This window comes from Balearica regulorum, chromosome 9 (genome assembly GCF_011004875.1).
Source record: "Balearica regulorum gibbericeps isolate bBalReg1 chromosome 9, bBalReg1.pri, whole genome shotgun sequence".
Taxonomy (NCBI): Eukaryota; Metazoa; Chordata; class Aves; order Gruiformes; family Gruidae; genus Balearica; species Balearica regulorum.
In genome coordinates this window covers 27,844,760-27,863,306 of record NC_046192.1, presented here as the reverse complement: position 1 = coordinate 27,863,306, position 18,547 = coordinate 27,844,760, and the positions used below count along the sequence as shown (strand labels likewise).

General features: G+C 50.7%; 2 protein-coding genes across 2 annotated transcripts in view; both read left to right on the top strand.

The window, feature by feature from the left end:
- The window catches only part of GMPS (guanine monophosphate synthase), a 30,573-nt gene extending 24,147 nt beyond the window's left edge, over nt 1–6,426 (top strand). Inside the window, exons 15-16 of the mRNA XM_075761722.1 lie at nt 1,433–1,605; nt 3,166–6,426. Coding sequence (XP_075617837.1) covers nt 1,433–1,605; nt 3,166–3,267 — 275 coding nt within the window. The 3' untranslated portion in view covers nt 3,268–6,426. The remainder of the gene's footprint in view (nt 1–1,432; nt 1,606–3,165) is intronic.
- A 10,981-nt stretch (nt 6,427–17,407) lies between these two features.
- KCNAB1 (potassium voltage-gated channel subfamily A regulatory beta subunit 1) overlaps nt 17,408–18,547 on the top strand; it is a 70,794-nt gene continuing 69,654 nt past the window's right edge. Inside the window, exon 1 of the mRNA XM_075761703.1 lies at nt 17,408–17,696. Coding sequence (XP_075617818.1) covers nt 17,425–17,696 — 272 coding nt within the window. The 5' untranslated portion in view covers nt 17,408–17,424. The remainder of the gene's footprint in view (nt 17,697–18,547) is intronic.

Below are 18,547 nucleotides of genomic sequence, written 5' to 3'. Positions count from 1 at the left end.
AGGAACTGCTAGCCTTTCTGCTAGCAGAATTAACGTTCGGGGATTTGGGGGGACCGAGGCTTGCCTCTGGCATGTTGTGAAGCTCAGAGGTGTGGTGCTTCGCTGCAGTGCAAACTTCTGCAAAAAATACTGTTAGCTGGCTGAAAGTCAGCAAATTACTTCTCTTTGCTGATGATCTCAGTCATTGGTATTTACCCGAATTAAATAAACTGTGTAAAGAAACTTGACATAGTTTCTAAATCATGGCGGGGGGGGGGGGGGGGGGGGGGGGGTGGGAAGAAAGGAGCCTGAATACCAAGTTTCTCATGGCAATGATGCTCACTACCTATGGTGGTTTCATATTAACTTAAAGTAAAAGCTGTATTTTGTAAACCCAACCACTTCAGTCTAGCAGATGGTGATATTTCAAACCCTTAACATCCAGGGAGCATTCAGTACCCTGTGATGTGGTACACAGGCAGAGTCTGGGAATATAGGAGTTCTGAGGGTCAGTTGTTGGGTTTTTTTACTTAATTACATTTGAAGATGTGATATGTGTGGGAAGCAGTTTGTCAGACTTGCCTGTATTTTGGCTGAATCAAGTTAAAAAGGATATCTCTTTTTGAAGATCCATATTCTGTTTGCAAGACTGTTTTACCATGATTTGTACAAAAATAGCCTCAAAAGGTTGAGGATAACACTGCCAATTGTGTTTGTAAAACTGTAGATGTGTCTCGCGAACTTTTCGTGACACTTGGCTTTGTGTGAATGAGTCGCTCCCAAAAATAACACGTGAGTTACCGTTTAGTGAAAAAGACTCCCTGTACCAACAGCTCGGGCCGGTGCTAGCGGAGGGCGAGAGCTGCATCGGTGTTAGACTGGCTCTGCAGGCTGCCGCACACCTGAATCTCAAACTTTTACGTCATTGAAACACTGAAATTAGGAGGTCTGTATATTGGCTTTCAGAAGGAGAGTTTTTAAGAGGGGGGAAAAAAAAAAAGGATGATTGTCTGAAGTTACCTATCAACCACCAGCAACACGGGTAGTTAAGAGCTTTCTCTTAAATATGTCAAAGACGTGGAGATACTTGGGAACGGCTCTTTATTGTGCTTGGTATGGGGACAGATTAAACCCCATGGTTATGGTATATGGGAAGGAAAGGAGATCTTAACTTGTATTCACAGCGAATTACAGGGATGACTGAGATTACCTGGTTTTGTTCTGCATACCTGCAAACGCTGACGATCATTTCAAGTGGCAATTGGAGTCGTTTCAGTGTGTGCACCGCTGAGGTGGTGATCTGGGGTATGGTAGCAGTAGCTGAAAGATCCCAGAAGATGTAGATGTAGCTCCTAGTATATAGTTTGAAGTGCATATGGGAAATTCTGTAAAACTTCTCAGGCCTGTGTTTTTAAACCAAATTAATGCACTGTGTACTGCTATTTTTCTGAAGGTTATGCTGGAAAAATTAGCCAGATGCCAATAATACTGACACCGTTGCATTTTGATCGGGACCCCCTACAGAAACAACCTTCCTGTCAAAGATCTGTGGTTATTCGAACTTTTATTACAAGTGATTTTATGACCGGTATTGCAGCAACTCCTGGTAATGAGGTTCCAGAAGAGGTAATTATGGGTTTTCAAGTTTCTTTTCAATGTGAGCTAGTATTGTAGATGACTCATTTTGACTTTCTTCCTTCTCTCTTGATTGCTTGCCTGGACTTTGATTTTTTTTTTTTTTTTTGCAACTTTTTGTGTGTCTCATAGTATTCATTAGGAAGAGTATGGTGGTGGTTTGGGAAAAAACTGTAACAAGATGAGAAGCTGGCATGTGGGTATAACCTAAAGGCTTTCCAGCAGAGTTGAGCCAAAATACCATCAATTAAGAAAGAAAGAATACCCCAACCGTACATACCTGGGATTTTGAAATTAATATTTGCATTAGTAATTGGAAATGTCTTACAGAATTGCCATTGATTGCTACTTCTGATTTTACTGGAATGCACTGTTTAACATCTCAGTGCGCTGTTCTCGATTTAGGTCACTAAAAGAACTTAGGAGTCAAGTTCAGGCATATTTTTCTGGGAAACTTTGTCCACGTCCAGTTTCAAGTACTTTGCCTCTCTGGGAATGCAGTGTAGCTGAAGAACAGAATTGACTTTTTTTTTAAACATACTTTAAAAGCATGTAGGCATTGTGTAGTAATTGCATGTAACTGAAGCCTTCTACTTTAAGGCAGCCTATCCATTTAAAAAGAAATTATTGAAATCATTGAATTATTAAGTTACCACATAAACTATTCCCTTATATGAAATGAGGATTCATTCGACCTTGAAATTCGTGTTAAAACCTAAAACAACCAAACATGACAAAACCCACAACCAAACAAAAACTTCCATATTCATCAACATGTAAAATGGTCACTTTAAGGCCAGGTACTAAGGTGGTAACAAAATAGTAGAGGTTGTGGAAAATCCCTGTATTTATGGGGAAAATAATCATATTTGATTAAAAATTTTCTGTGTCCTCTTATGGAGAGCCAACGCGCTGTTAAACAGCATGTCACGCAAGTGGTATTGTTGTGAACTGTGGGATTTGTAAGGAAGCTGAACTTCTAAGGATCAGCAAATTCTCATCCAGAATCCTTTTTGCTCACTCATGCGAATTGATTGTGAACTGGGGAGAGTAACTCTCAGTGGGAACTCCTTCCTTTGGATGCCTCTTTCTGCTTTTTTCACCTTTCCAGCTCCCTTTTTGTTTTGAAAGAGGTTTCACTCAGGCTGCTGCTGTGTGTGGTGGTTCAGCTGGAGATGATGGTCTGAGAAAAGTCTGGAAGTGATCGATAGTAACACAAAACAGCGCGTGTCCCTGCCCAACTTCCAAGAAATAGTTTTGGAGCTGAAGAGCTGCTGCCTCGAGGGAGGTGTAGTGTGATCCACACCCTGGTTTATTATCGGTGCCCAAAGTCAGCGAGTTCCAAGTGTAACTGCTGTGAAGCTAGAGGTTTTAAGTTGATTTTATTTCTTAATTGGTGGTAACATGCTAATAGCTATAGGCTCTTGTGTGTAACAGAATTAGTGTGAACCAAGTTTTCCTTTTTTAAGCTTTTCTCGGATAGTTTTCATCAGGTCTGTTTTACATGGTTCTGATTTTCTTTTTTTTTTTTTTTTTTTTTCTCCATGCTAGGTTGTGTTAAAAATGGTGGCGGAGATTAAGAAGATTCCTGGCATTTCTCGGGTGATGTATGACTTGACATCAAAGCCACCAGGAACTACGGAGTGGGAGTAATTAACTTTTTTTTCTATTAAAGTACTGTGTGCAGTCTAAATCATATCAGAAACCATTCCCAGTGTTGACATGCAGTACTGTGAAAGAGTGACTGGAGCTGCTACATCGCATCAGATTCCTCTCCTGGAGCATAAACCTGCAGTTAAGAGCTGTGCTGGGAATAATAACTAAGTGAGGCTGAGGATTTGTACGGGTAAATAATCATGGCAGCGTTGCCGGTGCGCAGATTCCTATTGCTTTTGCCTTTGTCTTACCGATTCTTCCTCTTTTCATGTGTTTTATTGTTGACTGTCATTTCAATGTCTCTTTGTTTTTGTACACTGTGTAAAAAGAGACAGTTTATTTACTTTTACCACAAGCATTGTTACAGCCTAAAAATGTAAAATGAATTGTGACCAACTGCTTTTGAACGGATTTATTATAAATAAATATTTTGCCAAATGGAGTAGTGGGTACCGTTGAGTTGTGGAATTCCCGTGTATCTGTTGTATACTGTTTAGCCTGTTCTATATTGTTTGACGTGTTAGCCCACGGCAGTAACGCTGAGCTCCAAAAGAGCAATGCTAAAATATTATGAAATTACCTCTGTCTGTCTTTCAGTACTCGCTCCCTCTTGCATCGCTCGGTAGGCGTGCGTGTTGGTACCGGACGTGTGTACACCGGCTGATCTGCAGTATACCCTTACTGCACGTATGCGTGTGTCAGATTCCAGCCAGTGACGTCTCTGTGTGCTTCTGGGGACGCTGGTGGGAGCGTGGCAGTGGGAGTGCAGTTTGGAAAGCTGTCACACCAGAGCTACTGGATCTGCGAATCCTGTTTCTGTCCCGCGACGCTTGCGCAGCAGTCCCTTCGCAGCCTGCTGCCGATGTGCTTTCCTTATACTTGATGACCGTTTATTTTCTATGTGTTTGCTTTTACAGGAATTTTTTTTGTATGTATTGTACTTAGCTTGATCTTGAAGATCGTTATAGTCATAAGTGTGGAGTCATGGTATCGGAGGTGACTTAGCCTGCCCGTATAGATCCCTTCCGTCAGTCGTATTCTGCTGTCGATGTAGTTGAGCAATAATGAGCGATGGTTACTTTGGACACCTGTGCTTTTCTGATGTGTCGAGGCAAAGCTGTTTCCATCCACCTCAGACCTTTGAGCACGTCCTGCGATTGCTGTCTGTGAAAGTAACAGTTGAATTCGGAGTCGAGCAGCGTGCTGGGTGCCTGCCGGGTCCCTCCACCGGTGGAACCGTGACGGTGTACCCAGGCTCATCCCTCTTAGCCTTTTTTTTTATTTAAGCAGTTGCATTTCATTCAGCTGCAAGATTGCCATAGTATTGTGGGGTAGAATACTTGTTTTAAACTGTTCAGTAACATGGAGTATTTCATGGCTGTAGCTACTTATATTTCCACTTGCCTAGATTTGTGAACTGGAATAATGGTTGAAAGTGTTTGTTCTATATTCTTTTGATTGCGCACGTTTTCCTGTTGTTCTTACACTTACTGCCTACACATTATGGAAATTTAATTTCTGCTTGTAGGAAATGGCTAACTTGTGTAAATTTATTCTTTTGCCTGTGTTGTCGAGTGGTGGTTTTTCAGTTGCGGGAGGAGGAGGCAGCGTGTTACAGCTCTGAAACCTGCTGGGGACGTGATGGGCAGCAGAGCAGCGGCCGGTGTCCTTCGGAGTCAGGACCGCTGCCGCCTCCTCCCGACCCTGCGCCGGCAGCTTGGGCAAATTGGTCTTACTTGAGATCTCAGTTGCCTCCTTCGGGGTAGTAATTCTTACCCACATCTACCTATCGTAACCTCTTTGAGCCCTCTGGAGGAGCTTTTTGTGATGTGAGTGATTAGCAATACAAATGTGCTTTTATTACTGGATTGTGATCTGTGTGAGCTGTTGGTCAAAACCACTGTAAATCGGTGTGTGCTGTGGCAGGATCTGTTACAGGATGGGTTCAGATTTTCTTTGTAGCTTGTCTCTGAAGAAAGCTCCCTAAGGAGATCATGGCCTTAGAGTACATCTTAATTTTTTTGTCAGAAAAAGCTGAGGATAGTTGTTTTCATTACTTGTTGGTACCTGGGATGTCGAGGGTGTGTTGAGAAGCAATTAATCTTTTTTGTGTGATGCAGAAATCCTTCAGCCTTTTAATGCTATAATGGTTGTTGCTTATTTTAAGTCAGCTTGCTGCTGCTGCCGCCGGTTTGTGTTGCCTTGACAGCAAATAGGCAAAACAGAAGCAATTACTAAAAACTACCGCAAAGAATATAGAGCACCTCTGAAACCCAAACCTTTCTCCGTGTTGACTGGGACGCTTAGTTGCTCTCCGTGTAAATAAATCTGCAGTGTATAGTCCCGTAGTTATGACGTAACTCGCAGGAAAACTTGGGTGGCGACGGCGCTGCCGGCGGGGCTGGGGGTTACAGTCACTGTTGTGCCTCTGGACCGCACACCCGCAGCACGCCCGGACGGAAATCCTGCATTCACTGCACGTTGCACCCCTGGAAGCCCTTTGTGGAGTTGCATCATAACTGTGGGCACGATGTAGACCTGTACGCTCTGTGGGCACTCAAGTTCGACGTGCTCTTTTACCACCGTTTAGTCACCTGGGTTGCTTTCGTGTCTAATGAAATGGAGCTTGACAGCAAGTCCTGTGCTCTTAGGAACATACTTTGGTTTTTCTTGGGGTTTTTTTAAGCCGGAAAGTTGCATAGTGAGAATTTTAGGCATAACCTATTGCACTATAATCAAAACGTCTTACCGAATTTTGTGATCTCGAGCTCTCTTCCCTGGTTTGACACCTGTGCCATGTATTGTAGACGTGGTGGGTTGTTCTTAGGAAGGTTGGTGTTATCATCCCAGCGGTTCTTGGGTGTTTTTATGGAATCCATGTGTATCGGACAGCCAGAAGTGGAGAGAAACATAATACTCTGTTCACATTTCTTAAAAAAGAAAAAATATATTTAGCACCTAGTTTACAAACTAATAACTGTAGCTGCCCTGTACAATTGTTCACCTCGAGTCTTCAGTAAAACATGTCAGCAGTTAGAGGAATTTGTATTGGGGGCATTCCCCATCATTCTCAATTTTTAACATTTTTCTGCTTGTGAAATGATAAAGTACTGTGAGCCTTAATTTTTATCCACAAATAAAAATATTATGTTTGAACATTGGTGTGACTTATTTTTTAGGGCTTCACATGTAGGAACTACATCATAGATGGACTGTCCATGTTGGGTGGAAAGAGCTGTTTTGTGGCAGTCGTGCTTTCTGGCTGCAGACCAGCCGGGGGTAGGGAGATGTCCCTGCCGTGTCCCAGCACGGGACGCCCCGCTGCAGAGCAGCTGCGTGTCGCTTGCCTCGCGCGTGCTTTTGTACTGCGCTCCGCGATGGCTTCTTCCTAAAAATGTGTGTAGAGCCTTTCCTAGGGCTCTTCTAGCAGCCCTGTTAGTTATTGATTAAGCTGCTGTGGTGACGCCCGCAGGGACTCGGCCAGGCTGCTGGGGGTCTGCAGTGTCTCCTTGCATTGGGGGTGCGGCTGGTTTTGTGGCACACCCCTGCTGCTCTTTCGTTGCTTTTAACAGCAGGTCACAGTTTCAAGACCGTATGCGAATTTCCCCTCTAAAAAAGAAAAAGGCAGCTGAGATTATAGTTAAGAACCAAACCTTCAGGAGTTGCTGTCATCCGCAGGAGAGAGCGTGAGCGGGTGCCGGTCATTTATCTTGCTTACGGGTCCCTTCTCGCCGCGCACAAGCTACACTCTGTAATCACAGTACGTAAACGTGACAGCCGTGATTTCGGTATAAAGGATTTGGCATGGAGTGCCGCGGTGGTTCTGGCTCCGTGGGCAGCGCCCGTCCTGGGGCTCGGGGACACCGTGGGAGTGGGGTTTGATTGAGCCACTGCTGCCGGTCTGCTCCGTGGTGTGAATAAACCCTTATCCCGCACAGGCCGCAACAGCGAGTTGGTCCTGCGCAGTACTGGGGATGGGCGGCTGCCGGCAGCTCTGCTCCATCTCCTGTTGTGCCTCGGCGGCCGGACGCAGCAGTCGCCCCACGTACCCCGCAGCGCTGCGCTGTTTTGGAGGGACTGTCTTCCTGCAAGGAGTCTCCAAACCAAACGTCTCCCTTTGCGTGTTTTTCTTCTGTAGCTCAGTAGCGATGGAGGCTCCGGGGCAAACCCCTCTGTGCCGTCTCCAGCCTTTCAGGAGAGCACGAAGGGATTTCGCAGAGGAGCGGCGGGAAGGATCCGCGGTAAGGAGGGCAGACGAGCCGCTGCCGAGCGTCGCCCCGACGCGCTTTGGGAGCCGGGTGTGCGGCAGGGGTGGCTTTCAGCAAGGTGATGGCTGCGCAGACGGGCTGGCTGGGGAGCCGGGGGCAGGGAGCGGGGACGCTCCTCGGGTCTCTCCTGCCAGGCCGGTGGTGCCACCAGCGCGTCCCCCCGGCTCCGGCGCAGCCCCGCGTCCACGTGGGGAGGGTGGAGGTGCTCGGGGTGGGTGTTATGGGAACAAACCGGTGGGTGCAACCTCTCGCAGCGTGAAAGCAGCCAGGGAAAGAACGGTTGCAGAAATGAACCCAGAAATTTTTTCGCAAAACTAATTTCCACAAAAGCTTTTTCAGAAAGGTCACAAAATGAAGAGGAATTTGGATCACTGGATTTTTTTGTTGTAGATTTGGAAGAAGTTTGTTTACTACTTTAGCAGAGGCTGTTCTGCATTCCTGCGCGCTGCGGGTACCCTCTGGGTCATGTCGGAGTTTCCCCGGTTTCATTTCCTCAGTTAAAAATACTGAAATTAGTGGCATCGTATCAGTTGAGTTACTTAAACAGCAAGGTCCCTGTTTTTGGGGCTGCTGTTCTTGCCCCGCGCTGGCTTTATTTAAAGGAATCCTCCTCCTCCTCTCTCTCTTGCTTCACCTTAGTCCAGTAATGATCTTTCTAATAGAACAAAAGGCTTCTATCTTCAGGCATTTCTTCTGCATTTTACAGTCACCGCAGCCCCAAAGCGAGGTTTAGAACTTTGAGGTTTGCTCGGTCGCTGCGTGGTGCTGGTCGCTGCGTGGTGCTGGTCGCTGCGCGGTGCTGGTCGCTGCGCGGTGCTGGTCGCTGCGCGGTGCTGGTCGCTGCGTGGTGCTGGTCGCTGCGTGGCTGTCGGGCATTGCCCGGGCAGGGGCCGGGGCTTCCTCTGCTCGGACGAGCGGCTGCGGGTCCCCAGCGCTTGCCGTGGGGCTGCTCTCGTTTCTGGCTAGTTTCCGTGCCGAATGAGCAGCAGATCGCAAAGAGCCTGTTGCGCAATGATGTAATAGCTGTTTGCCACCGACTTCAACGAGATTCGGGCTGTTAACACACTTAGCTGACACGCCAATGTAAGAAAGCCCCGCGGAAAGGAGTAAAGTGGGATTGTGAAGCACAGTGCCACAGCTTGACCGTTTCCATGCCTCTGCCTAAGGATCGGATCAAGAGTGCCTTGAGACTTCCTGCTGAAATTTGATTTCCTGTTGAATTTCTTGCACCTCGTCGCAGACGAGCGCTCTCGCCGTCCCCAGGACGAGCGCCGGTGTGGGAGGGCGGTGAGCTGCGTCTCCTCGAGGAGAGTGGATTATTTCTGTTTAATCGCCTGAACGTGAACTGCAGAAAATGGAACCGGTGCTGTAACTTGATGACTTCATCATAAAATGGAGTAGCGTTAGCGTTTGAATGAGTTGGCCGGCTTCTGCGCTGTTGGTTCCTTTATGGTTCCGCAGACAGCAGAGACGACGGCCGAAGCTCGTAAAGGTCAGGCGGGTGAAACCCCCCAGCAAACCCACCCCGACGCGGGGTGCGTAACTGCACGCGGAAACGCTGAGTTTGTTCCCCTAAGCATCACGGAGGAACCAGACGTCAGTTCTGCCAGGAAATACTTCCAGGCTCGTTGAACGCTTTCATTAGCGAGGAGATAGAGCCCGGCAGAGCCCCCTCCCCGGCCCCGACCCCCCGTGCTCTGTGGGGTGCGGTGGCATGCCGCCCTCTCCTTGCAGAGCCGGGGAGGCTGCGTGGGGGAGCCCAGACCCGAAGCAGCTGGGGGGGAATATTCCTCGGGCCCCGACCCCGTCTCTAGAGAAGGAGAGCCGGGGCTGGAACGGGAGGTCCTCACCAGCCGCCACTGGCTTCCGAGGAAGGGCGGTAGGTGTTCAGCACGAAAGGGGGAGCGACGCAGATATTTCCCCTTCCGGCGGCTGGATGAGCTGTGCGAGGCAGGGCACGCTTTACGTGCTTCCCATGCCGCCAGCTGCAGCTGCGCGGGGCTCGGCAAGCGGCGTGTTCTGCCCCGTCACTCCCGTGGGTTCACTGTTTGTGGGGGTGAGGGGTTTGAATGTGTGTTCAAGAGCCCCCTTAGAGCTGGGATATTTTTCTCGATCGTTCCCCGGAGTGGTTTGGGATAGAAAAGCCAATACAAAGCTGCTTTCAGGAGTTCTTCCTTTTTAAAATGTTTTTTAGCATGGAAAAAAACCATGGAAAAATGTTCTGGGCTAAGTGTAAGCTTTGTGGGCACCTTGAGTTTGAATCGTGTTAATTAAGAAAAATGGTAATTAAAAGAGAAATAGTTTCCATTCCTTTCAGTGTCTGGTAGCGGGTGACAAAGCTGAGGCTCGGGGCTCACCCCCCGTGGGGGTGTCCCGCACCGAGCCCCCTCTGCAGAAAAGGGCGTTTGCCAACGTATTTGCACACCCGCTTTCTTTAATGAAGAAGAAATAATTCAAAGCTGCCGCACATAATTCAGCGCGCTCTGACGCGGGCCGCCATCCGACCGTGGGCTCGCGGGGGCCGTCACCCGGCCACGGACACTGGAGTCCCTGCGCTGTTACTTCCCCGGCGGAAACCCGCGATGGCGCAGGGAAAGGGAAGCTCGGCACGTTTCTCGCCGTGGCCTCCCGGTCCCGCGGCTCTACCCGAGGTGGTGCTGGGCTCCTGTTCACGCAGCGCTCACCCGTCGGGTTTTCTGCCCGGGATTTACGTTCTTGTGGAGCTTTAAGGTGTAAGGGATTCGGTGCTGCTAGCGCAGTTTGCTCCGTGGGTTAATTTTGTTACTGTTCGGCAAGGTGACACGCGACAAGTCGCTTATGAGTGCCCAGCTTATCTTCTCGTGTCTGAGGTGCCTGGGGCTTGCCCAGCTCTGCGGGCTTCTTGGCATGGAGGTGGGATGCTGCTCTGGACATTGGGAATCAGTGGGGTTTTAGGGTTCTTAGAGGGAAAAAAAAAACAACCCTGAGGTTTTCTTGGTGACCGCAGCCCCGTGAGGACTTTGGAGAGACGTCCACCTGCTTCTGTGGGGCTCCAGACGGTTTCGGTGGCAGAGCTCAGCGGTGGACCGGGACCGAAGCAAACGCTGCTCCGTGCTGAATTTTGCAGGGGACCGGGGGAACGTCCCCGCTGTGCAAAGCGGGGGGTGGCTGCCGAGCGGGGACCCGGTGCCGCACACACCCGGGTTTGAAGGTGGCTGAGTCAGGTCTGGATTCAGGACGATCTTTTGTGCTTTGCGGAGCCGGTGTTTATTTTTAGTTGCTTCTGTACTGCTGATTGCCATGGTAACGCAACAGCATCGCGCAGGTTCTCCGATGGATGTGCCGGATGGACCAGGAGGAGCAGGCGTGGGGACGGGGCTCCTGGGCACGGCTTTTCGGGGGGAGGTGGCAGCTCAGTGTCCCACGTCTGGTCCATCCCACGGATTCAGCGTACAGTCAGAGCTGGGGCTCGCTGCCGGCCCCCGGCTGGGGCTCTCCACCTCTGGAAACCAAACGCAATCCTCCAAGCACACAAACCTGTCCAGGAAGGAATTTTAAATACATCCCTGGAGCGTTAAAGCTGCTCAGCAGGGAGTTAACCGCTCAAAACCTTGTCGACTGAAGCGGGATCAGCCTTTTTGTCTGAAATTTATGCTGAAAAGTAAAGAATGACGGGGGTGGTTCTGCACCTTTTCATACTGTTTGAAAGCAGATGCTGAACGATCGGGGGATCGCCAGGCTCCAAAGGGAGGTGCACGTGCCTGGGACCAGAGCCGGGTTCCACCTCCCTCAGCTGCCTGCCCTGTGCTCGCCTCCAGAAGGGTCTGAACATCTGAATTCCCCTTGACCTTGGAAAATCTTCCCCTTTCTAATCATGGATTGCTTGATGGCTAGTTGCTCTCAGTGCAATCCAGAGCAAACCCAGAGAAGTCACTCGTCAGTGACCTCACTGAAGACTCAGCAAGGAGAAAAAAAAGTTAATTAACATAGCCAAGAATTTTTCTTTTTGCTTGGGTGTGATAGGACTGGTGTTTGGCTTCTGATTATAGCTAAAAATTATTTGAGAAGATAAAAGGCTGAAGAGAACCTATTTCAGTTTAATTTCAGCAGAGTGACTCACTGAGAGCTGAACGCGATCCTGTGCTCTCCGAGCCGCCCGGCTCCCTTACGCCCTTCGAGGAGGCAGCTGGGAGCTTCCCCGGGGACTGCCCTTGGGATTCATGGAGTATGCTGCAACACCCCACTGCTCCACCTCCATTCCACGGAGAAACAGAGTGCTTTTTACCCTCTGCCACTTCAACTGCAGCCCTCGTTCAATCAGATGTAATAAATCCGGACGGAACAGCAATGGAGCAAATTGCAAGCGCCTGTGACCGCCCTCCCTGGCAGCGGCCCCCGGTGAAAGCGGGCACGGAGCGGGCAGTCCCGCTCTCCCGCCTGCGCTGGTCAGCAAACCGATCAAAAATCGGCGACGCGGCAGGTTTGGGGTGTGACGGCTGCGCTGCGATCTGCTCGTCTGCGGGGGCTGGAGCTGATCTCCCAGCGCGTCGGCGGACAATCCAGGGGCAGGCGGTGACCCACAGTCACGTCGGTCATTGCGTGAGCTGGCTCAGACCGCGCGGGAGTGCCTGGCACCGGGTTTCCATCCAGCGTGATAAACCCACGGGGAGGCCGTTCCCCTCCGGTTCCCCTTTGCCATCGGGTCTGGGAAACGCAGAGGAACCAGATGCTTCTTCCCCGGGAGAAACACCTGCAACAGCCTGCGCCCTGCTCCCGGGATGGGAGAAGGCGTCAGACCCTGGGGCTCTCCCGCCAGCTGGGAGATGAAACGTGCGTGTGCTCCCTGCCAGGAAGGGCAGACACGTGGGGATACAGGGACACCAATTCCTCATCCATTGGACGTTGAGATTTCTCCTTAAAACCTGAAGTATATAAATCTATCTGACTCTTGGTTATGCCTGATGCACAGCGATTTTCACCCCTTTCCCCCCAAAACGCTGTTCCTATCACCGTGCCCAGGCGCGGTGCCCGTCCAAGGCCCACCGCGGGCAAGAGGCTGGAGGGGGAGCGTGTGCCGCGGGGAAAGCAACGCTCCTGGCTCATAAATGCATTTGACATCGCTGTTGGGCTCTGTTCCCCGGCAGCCAGGAGGGTCTCGGACCCCTGTGCTGCTTGTCGAGGGTTTGGGGGGTTTTTGGGGGGTTGACCTGCAGAGGAGCATAACCTGCAGAGCTGGCACGGCTGGGGAACGAGAGTGCCGAGGGGGAGCCAAGGAATAGTTTTTAAAATTAAATGCAACCTGATGCAGATACGCAGTGGGTTTTAAACGTCATTGTGAACCTGTTCTTTGTCTCCCCGGTGGTGCCTGCTTGCTGTGGGTGGGGGAACGAGGGCAGGGCGGGCTGCTCCTCCATCCCGGGAGGGCTGCGGGGTGCCGGCTCCCTTTCCAGCTTATTCCAAGGAAATGAAGACGGCGGGGAATGCCTGACCTGCCGTACTGAGTTTTTCAGAGAGCTTGCCTGTATGTGGAAGCACGCTGAAACGGCCCCTTCGGGACCCCTCCCCATGCGTTCCCAGATGCCAGTATTCGCCGCGGTGCGCTTCCACCCGTTAAGGATCGCGAGGGCCGGTCAGGAGAGGAGCTCGGGGGTGTCCCTTGGGCTTCCTCTGCGGGTCCTGCGGGGAAGCAGGTTTGCTGAGGACGCCCGTGCATCTCCTGCCCGCGCTGCCTCCTGCCCGGAGCAGGCAGCAGGTGCTGCCTACGGGCTTCTGCGCCCGGAGCCGGGCAGAAAGCAGGCAGCGGTCCAGGGCGTGAAGCCCGTGGCTGCTGGTCGGCCGAGCAGCGCAGGAGGGAGCGGAGGCTCTCCCCTCATCCTGCTGTGCATAAGTCACTACATCTAAATGCTGTCAGAGCAGGGTGAACCACTTAAAACCAATTAAGTACCTTAATGAATCTTTCCCTGATGGGGTTTCAATTACCTTAAGTAGAAGAGGGTATGGAGCAGGAGTGCTCATAGCCTAAAGGCTATCGTTTAGACTCTTGCTAATTGGATCACGCATTTAAAAATTACTGTGCTCCTATGGGATGAAATCTATATGTTTACTTAGATATCAGTTACGGATATTTTCCAACTCAATCTGTACCTGCGGAAGGCTCGCGTTTTTCTGCTTAAAAACCTCTAAATAGGACCGTCCAGGTTTTTAACTGCTGCTGATTTATCCTGCTTGAGATGAGCTATATCTGTGTACACAAAGAGATTTTAGATCTGTGTATCTACAGCTGAAAAGATTTGGGGAACACTTATTAAGAGGCTAGTGTGCAATCTGAAAAGCTAGGGTGGATTTTAAGACCATTTTAAAAGAGGATGAATTTTAAATGAGTTTTAGTAGAATTGCTGGATCAGAATTTTGCGTCCCGTGTTCCTTTAGCTTGGAATGAGGCAAAATAAATTTATCGTGAAGGACAGGATTTCCTTGTGTGATGTCGTGAGGCAGCTGCTGACCAGCACACAGATTAACTGAAACACACATCCTGATAGAAAAGTGCTTAAGAGATTTTTAAAAAAAAACTTTAAAAACACAAACTGTGTGAAGTTTACTAATTTGTCGTGGGAACCTAATGCTTTTCTGAGCAGAAAACCTCTACTGGAGGTTTTTGGAAATGTTTCTCTTATTTACATCCGAAGAATACGAGGTTTGAGTGTCTGAGCCAGAGGAAAAATGGGTTAAACCCACGTTCTGACAATTTTTTAGCAATTTTTTAGTACTAAGAGTACTAAATTGGAATTTATTGTATCATTAAGACACAGCCCAACCCTGCAAGCTACAGAGAATCTGGACAGAAGTACAGTCTCTTGAGTGGGAAGGCCTAAAAATCAGTTGATAAATCTAGGAATTATCATAAAACAAATGTATATGGTGGTAGTGGAGACAGTGGAATGCAATGAAGTAGAGTTTAAGAATCATAAAAGGCCCAAATATTCCCAATTTATCAAATGCCTCAAAGTCACGCTAGGTACCTTAGGGAATTAAAACAGAGCACTGAATCCGAGTGGCAATGGAGGTGGCGAGGCTGGGTGTAACGGGAACGTTCTGCTTGAGAACTGGTGTCACGAACAGCACCGTCTGGGTTTTTTAACGGTTCTTCTGTCCCTCTGCACCTCTTGCTGTTGCTGTAACCTCCCTTCGTTCCAGGCGGCTCGGGATTGTGCGTTTAATACAGATAAGTGCAGGGCATTACGCCCGGCAGCGGAGAGATTAACCCACCCGCGTGGGCTGGGGCAGCCGGGGACCCGGCGGGTCGCTGCAGGGAGGGAGGGGGCCTGCTTGGGGAGTCACCACTGCCCCTCCGCTGGGAGCTAACGCGGGGCCGGCTGGTCTTGGTCTAACAGTACTGACCGGCGGGACGGCGGTCTGTTGGTAGCCAGGTGGGAGAGGGTTTCGGGTGCTGCGGAGGGCTGGGTGATGCTCGTGGAGCAGAGGGCTCGTCCCTGCGGGGAGCCGGGCTGGACGCCCGTGCTGCTCCGGCGTGGCGTGGGGTCACGGCATCCTCCCTGCCGAGGGAGCCGAGCGGTTCGATACGGCCGCAGAAATGCAGTATCAATATTTAAAGCCAGCTGGCTGGCTTTGCTTTCAGGAAAGCAATCTTTCTGCATTTTTTATAAGGTGAGCCAGGGTCTCCTTACCTGCCGGAATATATAATGATCCAAGAAACCATATCTGATAGCGTCACCTACCTAAACGAGACATCGCGGGAACATCTCCCCTCACAATAGCCTGCTGTACCACCAACAATGCTCCATTGAGAGAGGAACAAATTGTCAGCGTCTGCTTTTAGTTTAGTTTAGGTTTAAGGTGACCGATATCTCCTGAGAGCTTTGGGAACAAGAGGCTGTTTCTGTGGTTAAGGAAACGATAAACGTTGAAGGCTGAGGAAGCACAATGTGCCTTTTATGCAACTGTTTAAGAACTTTATTTTGCTTTTCTTAGCCAACTTCCAAGAGAAAGAACTTGAAGAATCTTATAAGCCTTGAAACTTATGTGTCTGTAAAATAAGTATGTCTTAGTTCAGCTGCTCGGGGTTGATTTAAAGGCTCCTGGAGCTGCTGGAAACCTTTTCCTTTTCAGGAAGTGCTAGAAAGCTTAACGACAAATGAGGTAACGTTTTAGAACAGGCACAGAACTAGAATTTGTTACCAGCTCAAATTTTGAGTCATTCTTCTAGAGCTTTGCAAAACTTCCAGAGAGTATTTTAGTGCCCTCTCTGTTAAACAGGTCAGATAACCCCAGTTTCTGTGGAAGGTAAATTTTATAGGACTCCTTCTGGAAGGGAACGGAACTGCTTTCTTAAAAAGCACCTAAAAAGGGCACTTTAATTTTTTTTTTATTTTATTGTGGGCACATCCCGAAACATGGTGAGCCAGCAGAGTGCCGGTGCTGGGAGCAGGATGATCCCCGCGCCAGGCTCCTCGGGGCGAGCGCGGCCAGCGGACCTGACCCGGGACCGTGCCTGGCTCTGGGGGGGGCCCGGCGGAGGCTGCCCGGGGGGCCAGGGGCCGGAGGTGGCCAGGGGCTGGAGGGACCCAGGTCCAGGAGGGGTGGTGAGAGCCGGGCTGGTCCCGGGTTGCCGAGAGGGGACCCAGCAGCAGTGGGGAAGTGCCTGGAGGAGGCAGAGGAAGGTGATGGATCCCACCGCTCCTGGGCAGTGGGGGGTACGGCAGGGGGTAAGGCTGCTTTTGGAGCCTGGGAGCTTCGGGAGGGACCTGGGGAAAAGCTTTTTCAGGCCCAGAGGGCTGGCGAGTCTCCAGCCTTGGGGTCTGCAAGGCTCCGGTGGGAAAACTCGTCTAGGGCTGGTGAGAGACCCACCGGGAGCGGGAGATGGGGCTAGAGACCCCCAGCTCCTCGGCCAGCCCCGCCATCCCTCTGCGGCTGCCGGTCACCTTTTGCTGCGAGACACACGCATCCCCCGCGCGGGGCTCGGCTGGGCGATTACTCTTCAGTGCAACGGCTTTAAAATCCCGCTTATCTTTAGAGGGCTTTTTTTCCTCTTTGCCTGCCTCCCTTTCAAAACCAGGGTACGTTTGTGCTCCTAAAGTGGCTGCTGCGATTAGTGCTGTAATCTCTGTATCAGCTTTTGCATTTCAAACCAGAGAGGGGAAATTAATTCAATTCTAGTATCTGTTCCTTTCATATATTTTCCCAAAGCACCGTTTGCTCAGCAAGCAAATGAATCAGGAAAAATCATAACTTTGTTCTTATCTTAAGGGTGATCAAATCCTGGAATTTGTACAGGTCCTTTGGAGAATGGAAGTTCCTGCTGGATGGGGCGATGCGCGGAGCTGGAGCACTGCCCGTGGGAGGAGGAGGAGGAGGAGGGATGGAGCGGCCGGCTCAGCTCTAACACAGCCAGGTCGGTGAAGACACCGATGCTCCGAGGCCGCATCCGGCAGGAACCACGCTGCAATTTGCCCGGGCGAGCCCACGTGGCTGCGGGTTTGCCGTGGAGGCGAGCACACGCGTGACTTCACCTACGCCGGCTGGAGCCCTCCGACGTTGACAGCTTTAGTGAGCTGCACCGTTATCCTCTGCTACTACGCGCTACTTGCTTTGTACAAGTCCGGTTTAGGTGCGCTGCTTTGCACATGGTTGTACGTTGATTTTTAAGTCCTGTCCTTATCTGTTGCCAAACGAAGCCCGCTGGCAAGCGGGAAGCTGCTACAGATGTTTCCATGAGAAGGTTGCAGCTCTTCTTTCTGGTTAAGCTCCGCAGACACATATCTAATTACAGCTCTGTGGCCGGCGTAAGGTTATAGAGGGAGGAAAACGCGTGCTGAAAATCAGTTTAAATGATTTGAGGGCAGCGACTTAGCGCCGGGGGTGCTGCCTTCGCGCCGAGGCAGGACGCAAAATGCTGGCAGCACGCACGGGGACCGTGGGGAATAAAAATGCCGAGGAAGCCCTGAAGCTGAGGAAGCAGTCGGTGCTGTCCCTGGGGAGCAGGGACAGAGCCCTGAAGAACTCCTCGGAAAGCGGGAAGGAGGGCCGGGCGCGAGCCAGCCAGCCGCAGCAGCGTGCCCGGCGCCTGGCTCTGCTGCGGGAGCTGGAGATGAACTGGTACCTGCGGGTCTGCGAGCTCTCCCATGAGTACACCATCGCCTACACCACCGGCATGCCCCACAGGTACGTGCCACGCTTGCTCTACAGGCAGTAGCAACTCGTGCTCCAGTAACAATAATAATAATAATAGTAATAATAATAATAATCATCATCATCTATTTGGCTTTATAGGTCTGACTTCTCTGATTATTTGGGGTTTTTCCCTGCATTGTGGTGGATGCGCATTACAGAGCTGAAAATTCTGCAAACTTGCTTCTTAGTTTCCATAACTTCTTTGGCACAAACGGCACGTGCTTGTTCAGCCTTATTTCTCACGAGCTGTTTTGTCCAAGTGACTGTAGTTTCGTTTGAGTTTAGTTGAAAAGTTGCTGCTGTTGTGCAGGGCAGGAGAAAGCAGCAGAAAGCGGCAGAAAGCGGCAGAAAGCGGCAGAAAGCGGCAGAAAGCGGCAGAAAGCGGCAGCCTTTGCCGGGGGTCTCCCCCCTCCCTCCCCGGCAGCGGCGGGGGCTCAGCCTGGGAACGAGCCGCTCGGAAGGGGAAACCTGCAGCTGCTGCATTTCTCATTCCATCAATCTTAAACGTCGCAGCCTCCAGATTCTGATCTCGCTGCTTTAAAAAAAATATAAGGGGATCTTGATATTAGTGGAAATTAGACGTGCGACTCTCTAATCCCCTGGGCTGAGTAAAACCCTTAATGAAACAGGAACCCAAATGCGAGCTGCCTGGCGTTGCTGTCTCAGTCCCACCGGCCCCGACAGCAGCATCGCGGCCGCGGCGGCTCAGGGCAGTTTCGGGGACTGGCAGAGGGAGGACGGGGGTTTCGCTCACCTCGAGGGACGGGGCTGCTGCCAAAGGGGCTTCCCAGCGGATGGCCCCGCGGTGCTCCGCGGCATCAGTACCGGCGGGGCTTTCAGCT